Here is an 11,736-nt window from a genome sequence, read left to right on the forward strand (position 1 = left end):
TTTACGACAGTTTATTAATCATCCAATATTAACTTAGAAACTACTAAACAATATAAAGTTATAGCCGCTCCCTGTAAGAGGCACGATTCAATTGGTAGTTAATGTCGATTTATCTTCGATAGGATACCGGAGCGCAGATGTTTCAAGAAGTTCCTTCCTTGATAGATACTTATTTAGAGATTGTAACGATTATATTTTTTATAGTTCTATTACTTCCTCGAGATATAAAATGTCTCGCAAGAGGAGAGTCTTTGAAGTGTATTTATCCGATTGAAATTCAAGTGAAGCAATCTGCTTTTTCTCTATTTTCTTCCATACTATTGACGTTGTTAAATATATATCGTGCGTGCTTATCAGCTCTCCAATTTCGATGTCTTTACGGATAACATTGTATTCGTAAATGCAGAGATGCAATTCGAAATCGGTTAGAAGCGTTCGAGCGTAAGAGCGTGTCTTTGGGAGCTTTAAGCCCGTGAATCTGTATGTTACGTCGTATAACGTTTCTAAACTCGTATCAAAGAGAAATCGTAACGTTACAAACTTGTTCGAGCGAGCATTTTATACACGGTGACGGGGATGCCGCGTCGTTAGCTAAACTTAATCCTGCGACGCAAATATTGAAGCCGAATACAAAATTACGGGCTACGACGAGGCTGTCGATCTTAAGCGGCATCGTTTGAATAAAACATCAATCCCAAGTAAACGTGAGGGGTCGCGAAGTATCGAATTTTACAATTTGCGTCCCGCATACTTAACCGCCGTCTCATGTATAAATTATGGTTAATCGTATTAGCGCTAGTTGACTCAGCTACCTTGAAAGGAGCCTCTCCGATCGTAATTAACGCCAGTAACTTCGACAACACGATGACGCGATAGACGTAAATCTCCTAGTCAAGTCAGAATGTGAATTATCTCAGCTTTATGAGACACTTTGTCGTTCTGGAGAATCGACTTACAATCTCGGCTTTGCATCAAAAATCAACTTCGGAAATAATAAGGGCAAATACTAACGCTTCTGAAAATCGACGCAATAAAACAACTGTTTAAATGGAGTAAAAAGATTTGTAATGTAGTGGAAATCTTGGTAAATTTTGACTCGTTAATATAGGCGTAAGAATGATTTAAATGCGAAATTCTTTCGTATATGAATTATTTATATATTAACAATAAAATTTTTCAAAGTTGCAAAATATTAACATATGAAGCTGCTATGTAGACTGACCCATCGCGTTGAATAAATTTATGGTTTTACAGAAATAAATTGTTCAAGAACAATATATCGAGATTTTCTTTTTTTAATTAAAAAAATATTAAATGTTCTATAGAACTGCAATCAATTTTATACTGTTATTTATTTATATTTTATAACAATAAAAACTTTTATTTTTTGTATTTTATTTTGTTAATTTTTATTAGCTTTTTTTACTCTAACTCATTCTATAGCTCTTCTGAAACATATATTGTTTAGTTCAGTTAAATATATCAAAACTGGATCACTTATAATCTCTACAAAACCACGATTTATACCGCATGATGGATTCAGTTACAACATGTAAATTTGAAAATAATTTTTTGTTATAAAATATATAGTATAAATAGCCTACAAAAGAATTTCTGTATGCTTATTGTAATAAATCAGAGTTTCCACCATTACAAACTTTTTTACCCTCCTTAATGTAAAAGATATCAATAGATATATCAATATAATATTATATTAATATTATATTAATACAGCGTTATGCATGCAGGCTCCGTGTACGCTTCCATGTACGTTAATTTGCTCTACCGGCTTCGTTTTTTTTTCATTTTGAGAGGCCATCGGACTACGACGATGCGGAACATCTACGCTTTTCAATTTCCTAATGGATACATGCGATAGCTGCACGTTACTCAGCCGCGTCATTCAGCTGGGCTGATTGAAAATTGCGGGCGCAAAGCGTATCAAAGAATCGATATGTTGACTGAGCCATTTGATATAACACATATATCCTCCTTTGTAGGCATTACTTACATCGTAACGAGAATTTCATGATATTATAAAAATGATTATATCTCGTGAATTTGTAATTTAGATTTAATGTGTGACGTGCACTATTTTTTTATATTAATAAATTGTTGAAATAAGATCTATAATTAAATATACAAAATAAAAAAGAAATATTATAAACGTACATGTTATTTTACTTAAAAAATACAAACAAAATAAGTCAATTTATCCATAATATTTAGATTCGCCTTTGATTGCTCATGAAACTTTATTTGCATAAAATAAGGATATGGTGTTACGAACGCCACATTATTACACCTTCATGTCATGTCCGCGGAGCGAATATACGTGTCAGGCTACGCAAAGTACGATGCTATAGTAGATGGTGGATGATACAGCGCATAAAGGCAAACAAAACGCTAAAGGATGTCATAGGTAAACGTGAATAGTGACAACCGGAATAATAGATCTAATATATGGTGTATTATTTAAGAAAAAGTTAGTCTGTTTACAGAGAAAGCTTTGAAATACGCTACATATATCTTTGCAAAAGGACTATTAAAGTGGAATTATTTTATATTCATTTTCATAACATTTTTTTCGCGCATTATTAAATTAATATTTATTAGAGAAAAAATAAAATAAAAATAATAAATCAGTATCGGGCAGTATAATAATATGAATATAATTAAATTTTGAAATTCTATATTTGTCTAAATACTGCTTTGCATTTATACGCTACACGCGATAATGAAATCGGTTCTAATTGAAACAAGTTTAATTGCTAGCTAACACTCAACTATGATTGAAACTCTCCAGATTCGTTTTAATGAAGAAGTAAAAACTTAGCCGCAAATGATGCATCTAGTAGTTAGGGTTGCCATATTAAAATTTTTTAAACTAGGACTTACAGACTTAAAACCCTGGACATATATGAGAATATATTAATTACACATAATAAATATTATAAAAACCATTCAATAAGTGATTGTGTCATTGGAAAAAACACAATAAAGGAAATAAATAACTAAAATATATAAAACCTTGGACTCACATAATTTACCCAGACAAATTTTCAATACTTAAAAAATGTGCTTTTTTATTACAAAAAAGCTGATAGAGAGCAATCAGTTTATGTAGTGGTAAATTTGCAAATAATATAAAAATTATATAAATACTGCCACAATGGAAATATTATAGCTAATATCGATATCTGTAATAGCAATCAGTTAAGTCATGTAATGCAATTTACAAAAATTTTTTCGAGTAAATGATAACAACAGTTATATCATTTATTCATACTAATTATATTTTCAAATCCAGAGTCCGATAGCCTGTTGCAAAATGAACTTTTTTTGAGCATGAAACTCTATAGACGAGAGCAATTTATTAATAAGACGAAAGCAACTCACTTACCAAGAAGTATTTAAAAAGCGGTAGCAGTATCACCTCTCGTATATGTGTCCCAAGCTGGATAAATTATTTGTTGTATTTAATAATTTGCCAATGAAAGTGATAAATCCTCATTAATGCTGCAAATAAAAAAATTATATTATATATCATACAATTTCTTTAATAGATATTTTTACTTGACAAAAGAAATATTAAACTTACAGGATAGAATTCATTTATTTTCGATAAACGCTGCTGTCTTTTTAATAAAATTTTTTAATCTTCAAAACTCTTTTCATCAAATACTTATATTTGTTTTTTTTTTTGTCTTGTCTAAACTCAACAGTGCTGAAATAATATAATTTGATATTGAAATACGAAATATTTAAGAATATTTAAAAAAATATTGTAAATAAATTTACTCACCAGCCGATGAATCGATGAGGTTTTCCTCGTTGCGTTTGTACACACTCGCGACACGATCAGAAATGCTAACGCGAGACGCGATTACTTTGCACGATTAGTGGCCTTGTCTCGATTCGGCATCCCCGGCAATGCTTTCCACGAGGAATGTCGTTCTCAATCGACGAGAGGACGCGAGGAACGCGACGACATCTCACCTCGCGACAAGAAATGCGTAACAAACGGGACGGATCGCCACACGACGCGACAAAACTCATGCAATTTTTGCGCCAATTTTCCACAACGAGAAGAGAGAGAAAGGGGCGCGAGGGCCGCGACCACTTTGCACGCCGATTAATATCGTTGACTCTGTTCGACATCTCCGGCGATGAGGACACGAGAAACACGACGAGAGGACGCGAAGAACGCGACGAAATCTCCTCTCGCGACACTAAAGACAAAACAATGGCGGCGACGCGACACTTCGTTGCGTACGCCGGACTCCGATCGTCCCGCAACGACACTCCCGTTGATCCCTCGCGTGTCGACAGGAAATACGAATAGAATGCTCGACGGGGTGGAGAAATCACGACACTAATACGTCGCGATGGCGTTGGCGAGTGATCCACGTCGATCACAAACTCGCCGAACGCCAAGGAACGCGCGACGCGGAAGGGTAACTGCGTTACGGCTGCGTATCGATCGGAAGCGGGAACGGATCACGACTTGGCGCGAGCGCGGCCGACTACCACCGAATCGGTGAGGGGTCGGCGCGCTTCGGTGGTGGTCGGCCGCGCTCGTCGGTGGTGGTCGGCCTGCGGCCGCGCTTGCGCCGCGTCGCGATCCGTGCCTGCCTCCAATCGATGGCATCGATACGCAGTGTTATCCTTTCGCGTCGTGCGTTCTTCGGCGTGGTGAGTTCGCGATCGACGTAGATCGGGATTAGTGTCGTGATTCGTCCCCCGTCGGGCACTTTATTTGTATTCCCTGTCGACACGCGAGGGATCAACGGGAGTGTCGTTGCGGGACGACCGGAGTCCGGCGTACGCAACGAAGCGTCGCCGCCATTGTTTCGTCTTTTTGGTGTCGCGAGATCTCGCCGCGTTCCTCGCGTCCTGTCGTCGCGTTCCTCGTGTCCTCTCGTCGGTCGAGAGCGTGTTTCCCCGCGGAAGGCATCGCCGGGGATGTCGAACGACATTAAATCAGTGTACAAAGTGATCGCGTTCCTCGCGCTCTTTTCCCTTCTCTCCTTCCATCTGTGGAAAATGGCGCCAAAATCGCCGGAGTTTTCGTCGCGTCGTGTCGCGGGTCTGTCCCCGTCTCCGCTCGATCTCGTCGCGTTTCACGCATCCTTTCGTCGGTCGACTGCGAATTTCCTCGCGGAAGGCGTCGTCGAGCCGGGCCAATACCATTAATCGGTGTGTAAAGTGATCACGTCTCTCGCGTCGTTAGCATTTCGTGTCGCGAGTGTGTGTACGACGAGGAAAACATAATCGATTCATCGGCTGGTGAGTAAATTTATTTATCATTTTTTTAAATATTAAATATTTCTTATTTTAATATGAAATTATATTATTTCAGCACTGTTGAGCTTAGACAAGACTCGAAAAAAAACAAATATAAGTATTTGATGAAGAGTTTTGAAGAAAGAAATTTTATTCGAAAGACAGCAGCGTTTATCAAAAATGAATGAATTCTATCCTGTAAGTTTAATATTTCTTTTGTCAAGTAAAAATATCTATTAAAGAAATTGTATAATATATAATATAATTTTTTTATTTGCAGCATTAATGAGGATTTATCACTTTCATTGGCAAATTATTAAATACAACAAATAATTTATCCAGCTTGGGACACATATACGAGAGGTGATACTGCTACCGCTTTTTAAATACTTCTTGGTAAGTGAGTTGCTTTCGTCTTATTAATAAATTGCTCTCGTCTATAGAGTTTCATGCTCAAAAAAGCTCATTTTGCAAAGGCTATCGGACTCTGGATTTGAAAATATAATTAGTATGAATAAATGATATAACTATTGTTATCATTTACTCGAAAAAATTTTTGTAAATTGCATTACATGACTTAACTGATTGCTATTCTAGATATCGATATTAGCTATAATATTTCTATTGTGATAGTATTTATATTATTTTTATATTTGCAAATTTACCACTACATAAACTGATTGTTTTCTATCAGCTTTTTTGTAATAAAAAGCACATATTTTGAAAGTATTGAAAGTTTGGGTAAATTATGCACGTCCAGGATTTTAAATATTTTAATTATTTATTTCCTTTTGCTTTTTCCAATGTGCTTTTTTCAATGGCATGATCACTTATTGAGTTTTGCTTTTATAACATATATTATATGTAATTAATGTATTCTTGTATATGTCCCGGGTTTTAGGCTTGTGAGTTCTAGTTTAAAAAATTTTAATATGGCAACCTCACTCGAACGCCCTAAAAAAGAGGACGTATTACAACCCTACTAGTAGTAAATAAAATCAGTCATGCGAGACTTTATGGGAGAAATCGTGCTATGATGCGAGTAGTCGCAGTCTGATGACAGACCGGAGACCGCAGTTGTAAAGACGTCCTTTCGAACAGGTTGTCTTTGACACGATATTACATCGACAATACCACTGTATCCGCGTTTATAGCTTACAACTAAATAACGCAGCTTGCACTTTCTAGCTCGGTTTCACAATCTTGCGTCGCGAGCGCAAGATCTTCATTCTTTTCAGATTATGACATTGCGGTATTTTTCTCAGTTCATAAAGTTACGCTTGTGAAATTAATTTTATATACACTGTTTCATAATCTTTGAAATATTTATGAAGTGTATAATTAGTGTATAAATATATAATAGCAGTGATTGTATCAATAATAATGTAATATAGTTTGGAAATTCGTATGAAGAAGAAAGGGTCCGTGTATAATGAGAGTTGCATACAATTAATAGCTAATCGTTATTATCCTATTTAATTGGATTAGTCGAATATATAATTCGAAATACAGATTGTATCTTGTAAACTTGTTTTCGCTGTAACATTCGTTATTATAAATCATCATACGTTAAATAAATGCAATGCCAACGGGCGGAAAAATTTATGACACCGCGTGGAACGTACATTGATCTCGCACATCGCCTTAAAACGTACAAAAATTTTTCCCAGTGTTATCGCAGCACTGCAACGACGTATGCCATGTTTGCCCAGCGGTGTTTATCGAATGGAAAAATATGCTCATGGCAATTCCAGTAATGGTCGTGGGCGAACTCGCGTACGGTGCCGCAACTGTAAAAGCTACTCCATACGAAAGAGCATGCCTGTCGAATGTGCGTTTTTTAAAGCGCTGTACACATTTCACCCGCGGCGTTGTATTCCGCCGCAACAACATTCGCCTGGTCATTCTTTGCGTGCATTCTCCCCAGATTCGTGCGACCGTCGTTTGTCGATTTACGGGTGAATACATATACACGCATGTATGTTATCCTTCAAACCTAACTCCACACTCTAACTCCCTCCAACAACCTGTTTTTTTCTTTTTTTTTTTTAAATATGGCACGCGTATTCGCTCTTTGATGAACAGCATTTTTATTGAAATTATATAATGTGTCTGTGTGACATATGTTACGATAGACAGATCACTATTTATTCAGAACTGAGTAGCTCTGTTTGAAATGTCATGTATTTTTGTAATCAAATCTTGCATTAATTTGTTTTATTAATGTCTTTGTTTAATATTTATTTAGAATGTTTATAGATTTTTTTAGATGCAGCATATCGTAACTGGATATAGTGAAATTTTAGTATAACGTACAGAATGTTTCCTGTAATTTGATTATTTGGAATACTGGTTGTTTTTAATGATACGAAAAAATATTAAAAGAAAAAAATATTTATTTTGAAGAGAAATAATTGTAACAGGCAACATTTTTTCCACGTTTATTTATGAGATTTAGAGATTATTAACATTTTTCTATGGGATGGTATATTTTATCAACGTAGTAACGTAGTTTATAAAATATTTTTAATGTATATGTTAACTTATAGATTCAATGTATATGTTGACTATAAAATATGTTGACTTTAAAAATCTTAGAAAGGAGACGTAAAAAATAAAAATTTAAAGTTATATAAGTTTTAATAAATGTTTTGAGATTATTTTAAGACAATGTATATTATATAATTCGATTAATTTTTTTATGAATTACATTATATTAATAAAAATATATCATCTTATTTAAAAAAATGATCTCTAAATGATTGAGTTACAGGAAACAACCTGTATAGATCAATTTTATTTTACCGATACTTATCTAACTTATTTAAAAAAATAATTATTAATACACGCCGAATCATTTTTTATCCTTACCGTGCAACAGCATGAAGAGGATGAAAATGCAGATCATTTTGAAAGGTTTGCACCAACCGGTCCCATTGCCACTATATTGTAAATCCATTCCCAGTGCTTTCACAGTCCATCGTTTCCGATACATTTCACGTCAACCTCTTCTTCAAAGCTGCAATAGTCTGCCGAAGGCGACGTGCTTTCCTAGTTGGCAATAAAAAGGAATTCGCTTCGCTCACTGACAGTTGCAACACTTGCCACTTGGTCGCGTTATTTCCGTCAGTAAAATATCGTGCACTTTTGTATTATATTTGCAAACCAAGCTATAAATCGAATTAAAACTGCTCTTTCCTCGGGTTTTAATCAAAACTATCGATAACGATAAATTTATCGTATGATTGACGACAAAACAAAAATTTTACACAGTTCACAATTTCTTTGAGTACTTAAAAAGCCATGTACGTAAAAGAGATTTTTTAAAATATTAAATTAACATAGAAATTAATACTAGCAAATCACATCACTATGGTAGTCAGGTTAATATCTCATATTATATACAGCGGTACACACTTGATACTTTCCCGAATTATGCAACAGGCCGTCATACGCGTGTGTACGTAATTACTCAGGAAAGTAATTATTTCTGGCGCGATTACAATTTCAAGCACCGACGGCAAAAAGAGAGACGAGTGTTTAATCGCGCTACACGTGACGTTTCTATTCGCTGTTGAAAAGTGTACGTCCTATTTGCATTTGTGTGAATCACACGAGCAACGAGATCAACAATATGGGGACCAAATGCGCGACATATGTCGATCTCTCGATAAGTTTACATTAAGTGACGCGCTGCAGAATGCTCGATTGAAAACGAACGTGATATGGTTTCAATTGAATTCACGCATCTATTACCCGATCGGGTGTTACTGGCCAGCAAATCATAATCGACAGAACTAATTCGGTATGCACACAACACAGCTAGGGATATTAATTTCACTTGTCATTGGATTTTGGTGAATGCGTCCGTATCCGCATACGAGGTAGATATTGCTATAAAATGATATTTTGCTGCAATGTTGATGAATATAATGAATGAATAGATAGTTTAACCAAAGACTATTGAGCTACGTTGTCAAGCATTAAAGAAATAGCAATGTAATCGTTTTGCTTTAATATTGATAATATAATATTAAATCAATTTATTTGAACGATAGCGGATAATAAGAAGCTGAAGGAAGATATTTAATGATGAATATTTAAAATGTTTATCCAAACTACATCATACTGTCATATTTTGCTTTTAAACGTACGAGCTTGTAATTATTTATATATTATGAAACAATTATAAGATATTAATATTATATATATTAAATATTATGATATAAAAGTTGTGATATTAATAGATTTCAAGAACTCACGTGAGAAAGATTCTTTCGGAGGATGATCAAATTACCTGAGAACACAAAATACCTTACGAATATGGCAGAACTTTCAGAATAGCGATTTATACATACGCGCAGCATTTTCGACGAAATATTCACGAGATATCGACCACTTTGTAGTAGTCACGTGCTTGCTTTTTTGACAATTCATTGTTTTCCTTCTTCCTGCGCGTCGAAGAAATTGCGCGTGCATTCAGCGAAACACAGAAATTACTCATCATCACTATAATGAATCGCGATTTAACTAGCAGTCTCAATTCAATTTGCGTTTTCGCGTCTAATCTTGAGAAAATTGCTCGACACACTTATTCATCATTTCACCAACTGCATCGTCCGTTACGAAGGGAAAACATTTCACCAATCTGTCTTCTCATGAAGTCGGCACACACCCTTACGGTCTTATCAGCTGTCATGAATGAACGACCGAGCGACAAGACCCGCGTAATCACAGTGAGAGAACCGGCGCTTCACTAAATCCTTCCAGCGCAGCTGGTCCGTACTTCCACGTGGGCGACTGCAGCTCTCGCGCGAGGCGCATCTTCGCGGAGATCCTATGTCGCCGGTGACGTACGATCGTTGCGAAAAGGGCTAGGTGGGACCGCGCGGCACTTCCGTCCCTCTAAAATGCCGTTCATTCATCATGCTGCACTTACACTAACGCGCCGCACCGCGAACACCTTCACCCACAGGCTAGCGGAGGGACGCAGAGGGTGTTATGCACCCGGTGTCGTATATGCACCGTTCGCGAAAGGGCGATAGGTAGAAAGGGAGGGAGGAGGTGCACAACGAGAGGTCGTGCGAAGAGGTCGCGGGGTAGACAGGGGACGATAAGGGGGTAGGGAGCGAGAGGGAGAGATAGGTGCGTAAAGAGACCGGTAGGCGAAATGCTGCCGTGGTGGAGACCGCGACCCAACTGCGCCAGCGCTTAGCTAGATATCAGCCCCCGACCACCGACGTCAACTCTTACCACCACCCCCCGCTGCGATGCCCAACCATGCCGGCTTTCACCCACCCGCGTGCCACCCCTCGTGCGCGCCGTCATAGTCCCACCGTCGCGTCGTCGGCTGGTTGATTGTGAGGACGGCTGGCGTTCGCGCGATGGCATTTCCATTACTACCACCGGTATTGTCATCGATGACTTTTGTGTCGCCGCTGGCCGTCGCCACGCGTCCGCTATTCTTGTGGCTCCAGGGTTATTAAGGTTGTTAGCCGGGTAAAAGCGCGTGTAGGGATACAAACTGCCGTTATTGCCTGTCTCCAGCTTGCCAATGCTGCCCACGATATTTAACGCCTGCGCTAGGAACGGTACGATATCGATGTGGAAATAAAATTTATTACCTTGGCTCGGAAATACTTCGACCATTGCAATTTGTGGCTATGTAATTCTTTTTCTGTAGCTTGTCGTTTCGGCGGCTTGGATTATTGAATATACACCTATCGATGATCTTACGTGTTGATAATTCTACACTCGCATAAAATTCAGATAATGAAAAAAGTATTGTCGATGATTTAAATATTGTATTGGCAATTATTTTTGTTATTGGACAATTTTTTAATTTTATTACACAAACTTTATCAATTTTAAACTCTACTCTAAATATTTATATAAATTATTATTTGATTATATTATTACACTGATAAAAAAGTGACTACTAAAATTTAATTAATATCTTCGGAGATATAATTTTATTGTTGAAATAATTATTAAAAATCTTTGTCAGTTTTTAGTTTCTTTTCTTTCATATATATGTATTAATAAAGAAAAGTTTCATAGTAAGATTTTTTCTGTTGCTACAACAATTGCGATGAATATTTTACTTTTTGAATAACGAAGCAGGTGGCCTTTTTTTTTAAATAATGTATTCGCGATTTATATTACTGGAAAACTGGATTCTTGCAAAACCAGGCTTAAAAGTTTTCTCCGTAATTTTCTGAATACCAAATTCTTTCTCATCGATTATCCGCGTTTTATTCAACTTTATTTTCTTGTTGTTTTCACTGGATTTTCCTACGGTTGGACATTTGAAGATGTCTTCGTGTAAAGTGCAGAACAGTATTCTCGCTCGAATACTTCGAGGGAAGTAGCGTGTTAAAAAAAGCATGTTTCTCTTCTTCAGTATCGATCATCAATGTCTTAGGGGGGTCTCGATTCAGCCGCCCTCAA

General features: G+C 36.7%; 1 protein-coding gene across 12 annotated transcripts in view; it reads right to left on the reverse strand.

The window, feature by feature from the left end:
- LOC105837737 (zwei Ig domain protein zig-8) overlaps positions 1-10,506 on the reverse strand; it is a 60,373-nt gene extending 49,867 nt beyond the window's left edge. The window contains exons 1-3 of one of the 12 annotated variants that reach the window (XM_028191702.2): positions 9,645-10,506; positions 9,549-9,583; positions 8,158-8,337 (exon numbers count right to left, since the gene is read on the reverse strand). In XM_028191702.2, coding sequence (XP_028047503.2) covers positions 8,158-8,281 — 124 coding nt within the window. In that variant the 5' untranslated portion in view covers positions 8,282-8,337; positions 9,549-9,583; positions 9,645-10,506. Of the gene's footprint in view, positions 1-3,403; positions 3,520-3,601; positions 3,728-3,805; positions 4,277-8,157 lie in introns of those variants that run through there. The other 11 variants (XM_028191703.2, XM_028191701.2, XM_036285925.1 and 8 more) reach the window with 11 other exon arrangements.
- Between the last annotated feature and the right edge of the window lie 1,230 nt (positions 10,507-11,736).

The sequence above is a fragment of the Monomorium pharaonis genome, chromosome 1 (assembly GCF_013373865.1).
Source record: "Monomorium pharaonis isolate MP-MQ-018 chromosome 1, ASM1337386v2, whole genome shotgun sequence".
NCBI lineage: Eukaryota > Metazoa > Arthropoda > Insecta > Hymenoptera > Formicidae > Monomorium > Monomorium pharaonis.